Source organism: Lagenorhynchus albirostris, chromosome 7, assembly GCF_949774975.1.
Source record: "Lagenorhynchus albirostris chromosome 7, mLagAlb1.1, whole genome shotgun sequence".
Classification (NCBI taxonomy): Eukaryota; Metazoa; Chordata; class Mammalia; order Artiodactyla; family Delphinidae; genus Lagenorhynchus; species Lagenorhynchus albirostris.
Genome location: NC_083101.1, coordinates 28,762,613 through 28,779,123, shown reverse-complemented (window position 1 = coordinate 28,779,123; position 16,511 = coordinate 28,762,613). Strand labels below are relative to the sequence as shown.

Here is a 16,511-nt window from a genome sequence, read left to right as displayed (position 1 = left end):
TAAAAAGTTATCAAACACTTTTTTTTTTGTCATTGGTTGGTGCTTGGTCTACAGTAGTGAACAACAAATGACATGGTAATCTAAGGAAGAAGCTGCAGGAGATGAGTCTAGGAAAGCAGGTTGAGAATAAATTATGAAAGGCCAGGCATGCCACCTTAAAGAGGTTAGAATTAATTCTGTAGGCAATTTTCACCAAGTTTATACAGAGTAAAGAGATATCATATTTCTGATACAGAAACATATATAGCTTGTAGGACATTAGAGAGGGCAGAGACTGGTGGCTAAGTATTGTTGAAGTAGAAATTTAAGTAGGAATTTGAATAATGTAACAGAGAGGAAACGTTGATTACAGAGGGGCAGATCTTGTGGGAAAAAAATCTAAGAGTGAAATCTAGTAAGAATTGAGTTGGTAGTAAAAGGAAACCAATAGAGGAAGGTCAAGCAGATGTTGTGGATTTGAAATAAAAAGTAATAAGGGACCACTGTGAGAGGGAGAACAATGAAATGAGAATGATATTTGAGAAAGGGGAATGAATAATCCTCCCATAATGGAAGGGGTGTGGCAAAGCAGAAAAGCAATGAGATGAGTAGCGTTGGCTATTAACCAGTGTGGAAGTGATAAAAGCCAAGGAGAACTGGAAAACCTGAAAAAATGTGAAATAAGTACATAGACACTGGATTTTATGAGTAGTGCATGAAAATATTTTCTTAAGCGCTAGTACCAGACATCTTTCTCTGTTTTTTAGGAAAAGCTAATTTGAATGTGGAATGTGAGAATCTGAAAGCAAGGTTCAGCAGGAGCAAAACAAAGATCCTTGATGTGCTTCATAAAAGGTCAATGGGAAGACCTCCTCTAGCCTGGCTGACTAAAATTCCCTTTATAAACTCACAGGAATACTGGGTAAAACATAACTATTGGCATGTAAACCATATATCAAGCACGGTAACAAAAAACAAAAAACACTTAGAAAATCCTAAGTGCCAGAGACAATTTGAAGAGCAGGCACTGACAGGCAGCCCTCCAACATTTATTTTACACTTGGCTATAGAGCTCAGAAGCCAGTGGCTGGGCTCTAATGCACAAGCACTGGCCCTTGAGCTTCACTGAGTCAGAGGAGCTGGAACTAGGCCCTTAGGTAAAACCTGGAGCCTTAAAGATCTGCCAGTCATTGGGATTGGAAAAACTCCACCTACTAGCTTGGGTAAGAGGCAAGGAAATTTGTTCTTTGCCTGGAGCTTTGGATAGGGGAATAAAACCAAAGATGACTCCTGAGCAATCAAAACCCCAGACCTGCAACAGATATAAATTTACAATATCTGTATTATTCAGGAACCACAAACTGAGAAACAATCATTTACAAATGTACCCAGATCTTTAAGAGTCAAAGAACCCTGGCAGAAACAAATGTGTAACTGGTCTGAAAGGACGCTTTCACAACTCAGGGCATAAGAGACTCCCATAAACAAAACAACCCCATCCCAGAACAGCACCACAGGAGGAAATAATGAGTAAGAGTCAGCCACTGCTGTAAACAGTAAGAGTTAGGAACTCAAAAGCTGGAAATAGTAGAAGTACCTGAAAGAGAAGATAAAGATATTTAACTTGACTAAGGAGGCAAAATAATAGAAATCATAATGAAAGTACAGGCAGATTTCACAAGGCACCAAACAGAACATGGAGTATTGAAAAGAATATTGTCATTGAAATGAAAATGAATGTGTCCAAGCAGATCCCACAAGTGAATGAATATAATCACCTCCTTTGCTATTCCTCATTTTAAATTATGCTCAGCTGTATTTCTTTCCAAGTTTGTCAGACAGGTTATACTTGGTGTATTCAAAATGTGCTGCTACTCAATACAATTTTGCAATGTGAACTTCAGTTCATCCCCTTGAACCAAAAATTAATCTCTCAACAAAATGAATCAACCCTTCCTTATTTCTGCAATGAAGGTAAAGTTCTTTCAGTTTTTTCCTTCTGTCCTAAATTCCAGGGAAAGAGGATTCACCCAGGTCCACAGAAGAACTACTGTAGGACTCCAAAATTGGAAAAGTGCACCCAGGGAAAGACGGTCCCTGCCAATGCCCTGGAAGAGTAGAAGACCAAGTCTTTTTCCTAGGTCTTGTTTTATGGCTTTTATCAGTGTCCTTGCTGGTGCTGCTGCCTTCTACATAAGGACGAAGACTACACTAGCCAGCCAGTGTTAAAGCTTTCAAAAGCTTTTGATACACGGTGATGAAACAAGAACAGTGCTCTATTTATACTATATCCACCCTACAGTCTATCTTTACTTCCAGCCCTAACCTCTCCACATTAGAGTGGTTTTAGCGGCTTTGTGCCTTGGTGTTCTCCACTTCTCTGTGGTGATCTCAGGGGCCAGTTGTAAGTCAGCCATTAGTGATTTCCTCAAGTCCACCTGTACTAACAGAAATTCCTTCGTGCTTCTGACGTGTTCTAAGACTAAAATTGCTCTAGATCTCTCCTTTTATAAGGAATTTTCCTTTTAATAATTACTTTTAGTAGTAGTTAGATGTGTTTATTTTTATAACTACCCAGAAGTTCTTATCCAGCAAGTGTATTTGCATATATTTTTATCCATTTGACTTAAATAATATCAGCTAGTTATTAACTAATTAAAATAGTGTAAAGGCTAATAATGTCTGTCTTAACACTTACACTTTCACCCCAAAGAACTGCTTATCTCACAACTTGGTAAAATCCACATTAGGGTTTGTTGGCAAATTAAAATTCTTTATTCACAGTGATGAAGACGACAGAGTTGAAAAGAAATGTATATTAAGACCGAATAGAATCAATACAAGTGAAGAGCTGTGGAGTGTAGATGAAGGAATCACAGCACACAAAGATAACTGCTTGACTAAATGATGTTAGGCCTGTAATGATTGACTTATATAAGTGGGTGGGATGAGAGTAAACAAATGAATTCTTTCTTATACAAACAAAAAACTTCATAAAACTTATTCTCTTAAGTAGAGAAAGAACTTCAAAACACTGGCTCATTCTTGGTAATTCTTGGTAGTTCGACTGGTATTAAATATTGCAAAGCCAACCCGGGGCGAAGAAAACAACTTTAAATATACAACCTAAAACAGCATACTGACTGAACCATCTTTTTATACATCACCTAGGAATAGACACCACCATAGTGCACTATGAAGCCAAGCCCTTCCTAACTCATTAGTATCAATATCCTTAACTGTGAGTAAACTGGCCTTTTTTTTTTTTTAAAGAAAAGTACACACTGATAACAGGATCTGTTATTACTAGTACTGGAGTCTATACACGAAGAGAAGTAAATATACTATTTAAGAGTACGTGCTCTGGAGCAAGACTGCGTGGGAACAAATCTCCGCTGCTCCGCTTACTACTTGTAATAAGTTGCTTAACCTGTGACTCAGTTTGCTCATTTATAAAATGAGAGCAATATCACGAATTTCATAGGGTTGCTACGAGGATTTTTAAAAGCCCTTGGAACGCAGCCTGGCACACGAAACGCAATAAATATCAGCTGTTACAAGGTGTTCCTCCTAAAATTCTCTGAAATGTTAGTTCTGCCATTGCTTATCATTCTACAGCTTTTCAGTGAAAGGAGGGGAACTCCTATTCGTCCAGCACCTATTATCGGCCCCACTCAATTTCTCCCCTGGGCGCTGCACAGCTTTGGCTGCGAGCCTATCGTCCCTTCCGGACGCTAAACCCGAGATGTAGCCGGCGAGGGGTGGAGCCAGACCGCGACCCACAGTCCTCACAAGTTCGGTCGGCGCTGCCCCAGTCCCAACAAGGGGCAGCTTCCATTTTGGACGAATCTGCGCCAGCATGGGGAGATTCCGGGGCTTCTGAAGCAGAGCGAGGAGACCGGTAAGAAGCCACCCTGCCTCCCTTGCTCACAGACCACACAGCAGCCGGCACCTGCAAGTACCCCCCCCCGCCCCCGGCCAGAGGGAAGGCAGAGCTTCCCGAACGCAGCTGCCGCAAAACCGGGCCTGAGGCGGGGCGGGGCCGGCGAGCGCGAGGCCCCGAGGCGGAGGTGCGGGGCTGTCCGAGGTGTGCCGGACGCCGAGCTCAACGTATGCCACCAGCTCCTTTAGTCCTCAGGCCCAAGCCGTCGCTTTCCCGGAGGCGCCACCGTCGCGACCTTCTTTTCTATCTCCCTGTCACTTTGGTTGTTTGATGGAAGAGAAAAATGGAAGTCAGGCATCTCTGAGGCACCAGCCAATGAAATAGGCAGAGGAGGTGGGGTCCTTTGCTCGCGCCTAAATTCAAAGGCATAAATAGTTCCTCTCCGCTGCTGAGCGCGGGCTGAGTGTTGTAGTCGCTATGGTGGAATTTGCTTCTTAGCGCCCGAAGCCGGGCAAGGCTGGCCCACTCTCCGCCCTAGTGACTAGGAAGAGCTTTGTGGGTGCCGCAAGCCCAGGCGGCCTGACGCAGCGGTGAGGCAGGTGCGTGCGCGAGGCCGGTTGGGCCTAGCCTGGCATTCCTGGCCGGAGATGGGCGTCGGGGGCTGGGGAGCCGAGGAGCAAGGGACCTCAGACTAAAGTTAGTTCTAAGGGGTTCCTGGCAGAATGGCTAGTTCTTGCCATTGAAGTAGGGCGAGGAAGTGTTGACAGAAAGGCCTGGTGAGGCGAGGAAAGAGCCTGAGTGAAAGCAAAAAGCTTCATCTCTTTATGTGGGGTTTATCTATTTAATAAATATTTACGAACCCCCCCTCGCCCCCATCCCGCGCCCTCGAGTCAGGGACTATTCCGGCATACAGCGGTGGACGTAGGCGAAGATGCTACGGAGATTACATTGTGATAGGTTGGATAGACGAGTAAATAAGTACTGTTTAGTGTCAGCTTTAAGTGCAATGAAGGAAAAAGGAAGCGGAGCGAGGGGGTGGGTAGAGGTGCTCTTTTATATAGGGAAGTCAGGAAGGACCCCAGTTAGGTGACGTTTGAGCAAAGACGTGAGTGTTGGAATGGAGAGTGAGCCATGCCAGTATCCGGGAGAAGGGCATTATGGGCAAAGGGGATGCGGTGTGAAATAATCAGCCTACGTTACCTAAAGTATGATAACGGTGGAAGATAAGCCTGGAGAAGTAAGTGGTTGGCTTCCAGGTTGAATTAATGGTTTAATTAAGTTCTAACTAGAGACTAACGCCTGTATATTTTTAAGTTAAAGAAAGATACCTTTGCATCAGAGGAAGTAGCTTGGCAAGTGGCTGTTTTATTTCTATAGAGCTGTCATTCTTATGTTTCAGTCTTCTACATTTATTATGGTTCCAGTTTTACATTCCACTTATGTGTTGTTATTTGTTTTGTACAGAACTGCTTTGTGGCTTGCTTGATTTCTAGCAGAGATTTGCCTGTCGGAGTCAGTAGTGAAAATGCACATTAAGTCAATCATTCTTGAGGGATTCAAGTCCTATGCTCAGAGGACTGAAGTCAATGGTTTTGACCCCCTCTTCAATGCTATCACTGGTTTAAATGGTAGTGGGAAATCCAACATATTGGACTCCATCTGCTTTTTGCTGGGTATCTCCAACCTGTCTCAGGTAAAGTGTAAACTTTCTCATTTATGTGAATTTAAGTTTGAGGAGCCTCGAGGGAATCCTCATTGCACTTAGAGACTATTGCCAGTATCCTCTTCATTTGCATTTTTATGTGAAATATCTTATACCTCACCACAGTCCTTTAAAGGTCGGTATTATTACTCCATATTTTAGGTGAGAAAATAGAAACTTAGAGGAGTTGCCTAAGGTTCATCTTCTTAAGATGTTTGGAGCAACACTGAAACTCAGGCATTCTCATTGCAGAGTTGTACCCTCACCCCATCCCTGCCCCCGCCCCCCCATTATAATGTCTTTTCAGGACCTTCTAATGGGATTGGATGAATAGTGAAATTCGTAGACACTGTCTTTCCTTAAATCTTTCAAATGAGCTTTTGTTAAGAAATGAGTAGAAAACAGTTCTCTTTAAGGTTGAAAAAGTCCTATGGAGAAAGGTGCCCATTTCAGGTTGTTACCCATTTTCTTTGCTCTTCTTGCTTATGAATGCCACTGCCTATCCTTGGCTGCTTAATGGATACTACATGGGTGATTTTCCGACAGCAAGAAGCACATTTTTAGTGCTATTTTGCGTAGTATGGGGTTTTGTAACTGAAACTTTTCCTTTATTTTAGGTTCGGGCTTCTAATTTACAAGATTTAGTTTACAAAAATGGGCAGGCTGGTATTACCAAAGCCTCCGTGTCAATCACCTTTGATAATTCTGACAAAAAGCAGAGTCCTTTAGGATTTGAGATTCATGATGAAATTACAGTAACAAGGCAGGTGAGTGGCTACTAAATATTTGGTTACCTAGAAACTTGCAGGTCTGATGTGCATTTTGGCAATGTGACTACTGGAGTGAGAAAGTTTATGAGCAAAACTGATGGATCAAATACTGACTAGATTCCTTAAGAATATCTTCCTTATGTTAAATTTTGATCATGCAAATTCCGCCGTGTACCAAGAGGATTGAAAGGGATCTGAAATCCATCAGTCCAAGCACTCAACCATGCTTAAATCTTGAACCACACTTGAGTCTTCTCTCTCTGTGCTGGAACATCTGTAGCTCTTGGGATCTTTCTATGTTCTCAGGTAACCCATTCTGTTTTTGGAAAGGTCTAATTAGAAATGTATTCCTATATATTGAGCCAAAGTGCTGTCTTCAAGTTTTACACATTAATCCTCATTTTCTTGAGAGCATCAAGAGCAAATCTAATTTATTCCGTATTTCAATATTTAAGTGTTCTGTAAGTCTGTTTCCTAAGCTAACTCTCTAGGTCTTTCAATTGATATTTAGTTGTTTATAGGTCTTTCAGTTGAATTGAATACAAATTTGCTCCAGTTTTTTATATCTTTTTTTTTAATGCTTGGCATCTCAAATTACATATACCAGAATTGGTCTAGCTACGACAGGATTAAGCAGAATTGTTGCTTCTTTCATTTTAAGTACTCTACTTCTATTTTTCTCAATATGATGTTGGAGAGTTCATGATACGTTGTGAATTCATATCTGATTTACTAAAAATCACTGTAAATTGTTCATGTGTTATTACTTAGCCACATACTGCCAGTTCTGTATCTAAGCAGGTTTTTGAAACCAAGGGAGGACCTTACATCTGTCCCTTAAAATCTTTTTTTATTATAGTCAATATTTTCAGTTTGTCAAAATTTTATTTTAAAAAATTCTGTTAATTCGCATTTACTCTCCAACTTAGCATTATGTAACTTAGATTTCCCTCGCTATTTTACTTTTTTTTTTTTTTTTTTTTTTTTTTTTTGCGGTACGCCGTCCTCTCACTGTGGCCTCTCCCGTTGCGGAGCACAGGCTCCGGACGCGCAGGCTCAGCGGCCATGGCTCACGGGCCCAGCCGCTCTGCGGCATGTGGGATCTTCCCGGAACGGGGCACGAACCCGTGTCCCCTGCATAGGCAGGCGGACTCTCAACCACTGCGCCACCAGGGAAGCCCTCCCTCTCTATTTTAATGAAAGCCTCTGGTTGAAAAAAAAAGGGCGGGGGATTGACTAGATTGGGACAGAATCCTGTTCTCTGTCATTAAGCATCTATCAAATAATAACCCTTTAAGGATTTTAAGTAAGTCTGCTACTAATCTACCCCAAATTCCTGTCCTCATGCAATCCATATGCCTGTATCTTCACCATAATTTTGTTATAAAGACTGTCTCAAATTACTTATGGGTAAATTAGGACTGTTGTTCAAATATATTAATAAGTGATCTACCACCCTCATAATCCTGTCAGGGAAAAGGAGTGAATTAATATTTATTTAATATTTATTAAATATTAAATAATGCACTGGGAAATACAGATAGAAAGAATGAGAAACATACCTTGTCTTTAAGGACCTCAAAATATGGGTGAGACAATCATACCCAAAAAATGATAATGCAAGTGCTGTAGTAGAGTGTGAACAAGCTGGTATCTAGTATAAGTTGTTCCTATTAAACCCATGCCGAAGTTCCATGGTTACTCTTTTTCTTTCAAGTATTTACCAGTCCTGTCTTTTACTAATCCCTTTTAGCATCTTGACAGGGATTGATATTAAACTATTTGCCTTTCATTTTCAGTATCTGACTTCTTTTCCTTTGGAAATCAAAAGGGAGGAAGAGGGCTTAACCTCTGAGTATGGAAAATTGTAGAAAGAGGGTGATCAGGGATAGAAACTACAATCTACACATACTTGGAACCATGAAGCTAGAAGGGCCCTTAGAGACCTAATCCACTGCAGGGGAGGTTAGGAGGCTTGTGCTTGGTTACGTAACTAGTTAGTAAAAGTCCCTGGATTAGAAGACAATTATCCTGACTCAGTCTCATATTCTTTTTGACCATGTCACACTTTCTTTATTATTTACCCTATATTGATTTTGTTTACCATTAGTTGGACAGAACAAACATGAAAAATAATGTATTTGGGAATTTATCATCATAGCACAAGATGTGTGTGTTCATTTATATCTTTTAAAATTCTTTCCTTTTTAGGTGGTTATTGGTGGCAGAAATAAATATTTAATCAATGGAGTAAATGCAAACAATACCAGAGTACAGGATCTCTTTTGTTCTGTTGGCCTTAATGTTAACAACCCTCACTTTCTCATCATGCAGGTATTTCGTTTGTGGTCTTTATATCTCTTTCATAATAGTTTTGACATCTTTTATTTTTTAACTTATAAGAGAAGTGCTTCTGTTTGGATTTTTCATTTTTTATTTTACTATTAGCCTGCTGTTTGGGCACCTGTTAAGAAATGTGGGTTAGTTTTTTGTACTTACGTGGTCTAGTATATTATATACATTTGAATTTTGAAGAATGTCTGGAAGTAATTTTCTTTGACTTATCTTGGAGGGCCATTGTTCCAAAAAATCAAGAAATGTTCAATAATTATGCTAACATTAATTTATATACTTACCTGTCTTAGAATTGGAAACTTCTACATCATTAATATTAACTGTTTCGGAAATATGGTCGAGTTAACTTTGTATCATTTAATAACATGTAATTTGTATCACTCATGAGAAAGTGGGTAACAAAATTCTAGAGTTATAAGCTACCTTTGGTCTCAACTATAATAAAAGAAACATCTTTTCATGTAGGTGGAAGAAATAACTCCCAAAAGATTGGTGTATTAGGATACAACAGCTTCAGTGCAGATAAACATGTATGTCTTAGGTTATTCTTTCTGTATTTTGTTATTATCATAGTAAGTTTGCCAATTTTATTTTCAGGGCCGAATTACAAAAGTGTTGAATATGAAACCTCCAGAGGTAAGAGTACTCTTTAAGGACAGTAAAAATAGTAATTATAGATATTGTCTTAATCTTCTAGGTAATCAATTTTTTTTAACATAATTTTTTCCATTATTAAAACTCTTGGAAACATTTAAGAATGATAAGTAGAGGAAATAGTTTTGTTTTTTAATATTTAACACTGTGCCCCGTTTTTTTTTTAAGTTATGTAACAAACCTTCTGAGCCTTACTTTCCTCATCCATAAATTGGAGCTAATAATCCTTACCTCAGGGTCTGTTCTGAGGATTAAATGAGAATCCTTAAAAGAAGTAAAAGAAAAGTCTTAGGACCTTATTAAGCAAAATTTTTAAAAAATTATTTTTTTAATTGAGATATAATTCATAAAGTAGTTTCAGGTGTACAACATAATGATTCTATATATATATACATATATTTAATATATGTATATATCACAAAATGATATAAGTCTACTCAACATTTGTCACCACACAGGTAAAATTTTTTTTTAAGATGAGAACTGTTAAGATTTATTCTGTCAGCACTTTTCAAATATGCAGTACAGTATTACTAACTGTAGTCACCATGGCATACATTACATCCTCAGGACTTAGAGTTTGTACCTTTTGACTGCCTGTACTCATTTTGCCCACCACCCTTTCCCCACCTCTGGCAACCGCCAATCTGTTCTCTGTACCTGTGAGTTCACTTTTTTTTTTTTTTAAGAGTTTACATAGAAGTGAGATTATACTGTTTTTGTCTTTCTGTGTCTGACTTAATTTACTTAGCATAATGCCCTCGAGGCCCTACCCATGCTGTCACAAATGGCAGGATTTCCTTTTTGTACGGCTAAATAATACTCTATTTAATTTATTTATATATATAAATATCACATATTCTTTATCCATTCATCCATCAGTGGACACTTAGGTTGTTTCCATGTCTTGACTATTGCAAATAATGTTGCAGTGAACATGGGAGTGCAGATGTCTTTTCAAATTCGTGTCTTTGGTTCCTTGAGATAAATGTCCAGAAGTGGAATTGTTGGATATGGTAGTTCTAGTTTTAATGTTTTGAGGAGACTTCATGCTGTTTCTCATAGTGGCTGCACCAATTTACAATCCCACAAACAGTGCACAAGAGTTCCCTTTTCTCCACGTCCTCACCAGCACTTGTTATTTCTTGTCGTTTTGATAATAGCCATTCTGACAGGTGATATCTCATTGTGGTTTGGATTTACATTTGCCTGATGATTAGTGATGTTGACCATCTTTTCATGTACTTGCTGCCATGTACTTGCTTTCCACAGAAGACATACAAATATGTCTTCTGTGGAAAGATATCTATTCATACCCTCTGCACATTTTTTTCATTTAATTTTTTTCTATTGAGTTGTATGAGTTCTTTGTGTATTTGGTTATTAACCGCTTATATATATGATTTAGAAATATTTTCTCCCATTCAGTAGGTTGCGTTTTCATTTTGTTGATGATTTCCTCTGCTGTGCAGAAGCTTTTTAGTTTGATGTAGTCCCGCTTGTTTACTTTTGGTTTGGGTGCCTTTGCTTCTGGTGTCAAATCCAAAAAAAAATCATTGCCAAGGCTGATGTCTAGGAATTTTATGTGCCCGATACAGTATTAAAAGAAATTTTGCCTCTATAAAGTAGCCTTTCTCAACTGGTGTTCCATGTCAGCCTATAGAAAAAGATTTGAGTGAAATTAATTCATTACATACAATGGATTGCTTAGGACATTAAGACTTAATTTACTCTTAGAGCCCCCTTGAGAAGAGTTGGTACAAAGGAATGAATGTTTTGTATAAGAGCAAAAGCTCTTTTGGTATTTTTTTTCTATGGAGAAGAACTAAGAAGACGACTGATAATTGATAATACTAGTCTGGTTTGACCAGAGGTCATGCTTATTTTCTTTAGATAACATCTTAAGGGAAAACTTCTAATTCAAAACCTGTCAAATACATAGAAATCAAAATGGTTTTCAGAGAAATAATCCTCTTGAGATAGGGATTGATGGTGACTAGAAGCTTCTGAAAAAGGAGTGCTAGCAAAATTGTCCTACTTACAAAATTGTAATTAATATTTGCCTTTTTCAGAGTACTTCTCATGAATTATTTTACTTCATGTTTACTTCTCAGCAATGTTGTGAGATATTATCAGTACTCTGCAGAAGAAGAAACAGAGGCACAGAGAAAATTAAGTTACTTTCCCAAGTTCTTAAAGCATGTGCCACAGTTGGAATGCAGACGTTAGGCCATGCTTCATCCTTGTAGGAACAAAATGGCTGAAGTCTTACTTGGTACAATTTTAAGTAGAAATTTCTAAAATGAAAACTGAATGTTGTTAGCCTTTACTTTTTCTAAGACTCATATTTGAAGGAAAAGCGGAGGAAGGAATTACTGGCTTCAGTTTTAAAGGAAATGCACTCTGGAACCTCAGCGTGGCATAAAGTTTGATTTTAGAATTGGAGTGAAGGCCAGAAATGTTTCTTGAATGTTAGGGTTATTAGCTAATATGCACAATTTTATGTACTTAACTTTTATGATCCATAATTTTGTTAAGATACTTAGGTTAAGGCATTAAATAATATCCTTAATGTAAATTCCAATGAGACTCATTGTCTTGGATTCTTAAAACATGAATACAATCGTCTTTCCAGATTTTGTCCATGATAGAAGAAGCAGCTGGAACCAGGATGTATGAATACAAAAAGATAGCTGCCCAGAAGACTATAGAAAAAAAGGAGGCTAAGCTGAAAGAAATTAAGATGGTAATTAAATTTATATAAAATATTTTGAGAGAAGAGAGTACTTTTGCATTTAGAGTTTCTCTGCTGTAAAAAGGGAAATTCTACCACACCCCCGCTCCGCCCAGCCTTAGTTCAGTTTTCCTTAGTCTTACATCCTACTTCTCCCTTTTAAATTTCTTTAATGGTACTTCACATACTGAAAAATATGATCTTCCTTTATTTTCCAGATACTTGAAGAAGAAATTACTCCAACCATTCAGAAATTAAAAGAGGTATGTACTATATATGTGAGGACAGCCAGCTAGAATGTTTCTCAAAATTGGTGATGTATCGACGATCATACACATGGGGATGAAATGTGTACCACTTCTCAGGAATTATTCTGGCGGATGAGATAAGGCGTTAGAGTTGGTAGTCCATACTTAGCCTTCTGCTTGTAGAGGACAGTGTACTTCATATCTATTAAGTCATAATGGTTTTGTAAATAGATTGCCTGTCTTAATCTCAGAAAATATGCCAGATTTTAATTCTTTGTTGAAGAGAAGTCTAAATTTTCCTGTACCTTTAGAATTGAATGGAATAATATTTCATAAATATTTGGCCCTCTCAGTGACTTTTCTTGGTAGCGTGAATAACTTCTCGGATAAAAGGGGGCTGTCATTATAATTGCTGCTGTCAAGGCAATTGGTAAACGAAAGGTATTGAAACAGATGACTGTTTTCTCTATAATCTTTGCAGCTTCTGACATTGTAATTAGTGTTTCAGTGAAAGAATGTGTTTATAGCACATTGGTTTTAAATTATGTATTTAGGAATTTATTAAATGTTCATTAAAGTTTGATATTTCTCAAGCTCTCTTCTGAATCCATATAGTAGCATAGACATTATTGGAAAAACTGAAAAATTGTGATCTTGAAGGTTCTGCCTTTTGTATGTATGATTTAGTAGAAAACACTAGATCACGAGTTTAAACCTAGATGTCATGTTTGATTTTGACAAGTTCTTTCTAAATCTAAAAATATGGAGTGGTCATTTAATCACCCTGAATTTGTTTCTTCAAGTTAGGAACTTTTTGTTATTTTGTTACTTTGTCCCAGTAGGTCCTAACGGGAATCAAGTTTAGTAATGTGTGAGCAAATACTTATAAATAGTTACATGAATGAATGTTGCGTGGGCATCTTGGTAATACTACTACAAAGTACATCTAATAGTGCATCATTCATGGTTGTGTAGGTTGTATTTATATAGACTTCTTATTACTGCCAGTCTGTGAATCTTATGTCTGCATTTCTTTGTTAATCCCAACTGCCTGATTATATTTGAGAAGAAATAACCACATTCACTAGAGATGGTATTATGCTATCTAACCGTAGTTCTAATGTTATTTAAAGCTTTCTAAAATTTATAATCCATGATCACTCAGTTTAAGACAAAATCCATTATATCATGTAATGGGAAATTGTATACATGTTGCTGTATTTTGATTCTTTCCAAATTTGTTTAAAAATATGAATTTTGAGTTATACTTTACTGGTGATTTCTCTTTCAGGAAAGATCTTCCTACTTGGAGTATCAAAAGCTAATGAGAGAAATAGAACATTTGAGTCGTTTATATATTGCTTATCAGTTTTTGCTGGCTGAAGATACCAAAGAACGCTCAGCTGAGGAGTTAAAAGAAATGCAGGATAAAATTGTGAAGCTTCAAGAAGAATTGTCTGAAAATGATAAAAAAATAAAAGCACTTAGTCATGAAATAGAAGAGTTGGAAAAAAGAAAAGATAAGGTTAGGCATATATGTAAGAATAGAATATACACTCTGAAAAAGATATTAAATTATATATTATACAATAACTATTTAGGATTTACTGGGCATTGTCTTCTGTATCGATTTCTTAAAGTATAATAATGAAATAGCTTATAAAAGTCAATAATTTATGTAGAAATTATACAAGAAAAGGGCATCATGAACAAATTTTTAAGTACATTGATTGAACTGGGTGCATTTGATTATAGGAAATTGGAGGTATACTCCGATCTTTAGAAGATGCTCTTGCAGAAGCTCAGCGAGTTAATACTAAATCTCAGAGTGCCTTTGATTTCAAGAAGAAAAATCTGGCAAGTGAAGAGAATAAACGCAAAGAGCTGGAAAAAAATATGGTAGAGGTAAGCAAACGAGAAGTGTAATTTAATTCTAGTAGTATACATTTATCCATTCTGTTAATATTTATTGAGTGTCTACTATGGATCAAGGGTAATTGTTTGGGGTAGGATGTAGCAATGGACAAAACACCTTGTGGGTCTTTGTTCCAGTGAGGGAAATGATGATAAAGATGATAAATAAGTGAAAAATATCATATGTTATATAGTGATAACTGATGTGGAGAGAAAATAAAGCAGTGGAGAGGGTTGTAGTATAGGGGACGGGGGTGTAGTTTGGGATTTTAAATTGGGTAGCCATCGAAGGTCTCATTGGCAGGGCTGTATTTCATTAAAGACCTGTAGGAGGTCAGAGAACAATGTAGATAAATTGGGAGGCTGTGGGGAAAGATGTTCCAGGCAAAAGAACAGCAATTGCCCCAAGTGCCTAAGGTACTGGAAAAGTAAAGAGATAAGTGTAGCTGGTTATCACTAACTAGTAGAAATGCAGAAAGGTAATGGGGTGTAGGATCACATGTGATTTTGCAAAACATGTGAAGGACTTTGACCTTTATTCTGACTGGCATGGGAAGCTGCTGGAGTTGGCTGAGCAGAAGCATGATGTTTTAATATTTTAATAGGACTATTGCTGTTTTGAGGATAAACTAAAGATAAATGGAAGAAGCAGGGAATCCAGGTAGTAGGTGTCCAGGTGATAGCCCTTGGATAAATGCTATAGAAGTTGGGATATTAGAGAAGTTGTGGGAATTTATGTGTATTTTAAGGTTAGGTCCAGCAGACAGACCCAGTAGATTTTTTTTTTAATTGAAGTATAGTTGATTTACAATGTTGTGTTAATTTCTGCTATACAGCAAAGTGACTCAGTTATATGTATATACTTTTTCATATTCTTTCCCATTATGGTTTATCACAGGACATTGAATATAATTCCTTGTGCCATACAGTAGGACCTTGTTGTTTATCCATCCTATATATAATAGTTTTCATCTGCTAGTCCCAAACTGCCAACCCATCCCTTCCCCACCCACCTCCCCCTTGGCAACGACAAGTCTGTTCTTTATGTCTGTGAGTCTTCCTGTTTCGTAGATGTGTTCATTTGTGTCATGTTTCAGATTCCACGTATAAATGGTATCACATGGTATTTGTCTTTCTCTTTCTGACTTACTTTGCTCAGTATGATAATCTCTAGGTCCATCCATGTTGCTGCAAATGGCATTATTTCATTCTTTTTAATGGCTCAGTAATATTGCATTGTGTGTGGGTGGGTGTGTACATACACACTACATCTTTATCCATTCCTCTGTCCATGGACATTTAAGTTGTTTTCATGTCTTGGCTGTTGTAAGTAGTGCCAGCAGATTGGTTTTTGACTGTGAAAAAGGACTGAAGGATAACTCCAGAGATTTGTCTTTGACAGTGTGCAATATGGTTACCATTTGTTGAGTGGAGGATAATAGGCTTGAGGAGCCAGTTAGACATCTAAGTAGAGATGTTGGTTTGATAGTTGAATATATGAACCTTGAATCCAGGTTGAAAATACAAATCAAAATACATATGCTGGCATGCCCCAGGGCTAGTGCTCAGACTTCTTTTATATACACTCATTTCTTAGGTGATCCCGTCCAGCCCTATAGCCCTAAATACCGTCTATATATTGATGCCTTTCAAATCAATAATTAGCCTTGACTCCTTCTTTGAAGGACTCATTTGTCAAGCTATTTAATTGACATTTTTATATGGATGACTTTAGAAGTCTAAAACTTAACATAACCAAAATAGAACTCTTAAATTTTCCCTACCTACCCAAACCTGCCTGAGTTACTGAATTTTTCTCATGTAAGTAAATGATACCACTATTAACCTAGCTGTTCACTCCAGAACCTGGAGTCCTGAATTTTCCCTTTTCTCTCAAACTCTATGGTATCTAGTTCATCAACAAATTCTGTTGACTCTAAAAGTATATCCAGAATACAGCCACTTTTCACACCTCCTTCACTGCTAACCTGGTTGAACCCATCACCTCCCAGGAGGGATACTTAGTAGTGTCCTTAATAGCTACCTTGCTTTCACTTGCTCGCTGTGCTCCAACCACAGTTCCTCTAACACCCAAGCATATTCCTCAGAGCTTGCCAAGTATGCTGTCCCCCTAGTATTAGCATGATCACTCCTTTTGTTTCATTTAGGTTTCTGCTCAAAATATCATCACAAAACGCCTTCCTTCATCATTCTTAAAACAGTAGTCCCATCATTTCTTGTCCCTTTACCTTGCTTTAGTTATTTGTTTACT

At 37.8% G+C, this 16,511-nt stretch overlaps 1 protein-coding gene across 1 annotated transcript in view; it reads left to right on the top strand.

Moving 5' to 3' along the window:
- Positions 1-5,387: 5,387 nt before the first annotated feature.
- The window catches only part of SMC2 (structural maintenance of chromosomes 2), a 50,315-nt gene continuing 39,191 nt past the window's right edge, over positions 5,388-16,511 (top strand). The window contains exons 1-8 of the mRNA XM_060153365.1: positions 5,388-5,555; positions 6,182-6,331; positions 8,546-8,668; positions 9,287-9,325; positions 11,979-12,089; positions 12,296-12,340; positions 13,617-13,850; positions 14,081-14,230. Of these exons, the coding sequence (XP_060009348.1) occupies positions 5,388-5,555; positions 6,182-6,331; positions 8,546-8,668; positions 9,287-9,325; positions 11,979-12,089; positions 12,296-12,340; positions 13,617-13,850; positions 14,081-14,230 (1,020 nt within the window). The remainder of the gene's footprint in view (positions 5,556-6,181; positions 6,332-8,545; positions 8,669-9,286; positions 9,326-11,978; positions 12,090-12,295; positions 12,341-13,616; positions 13,851-14,080; positions 14,231-16,511) is intronic.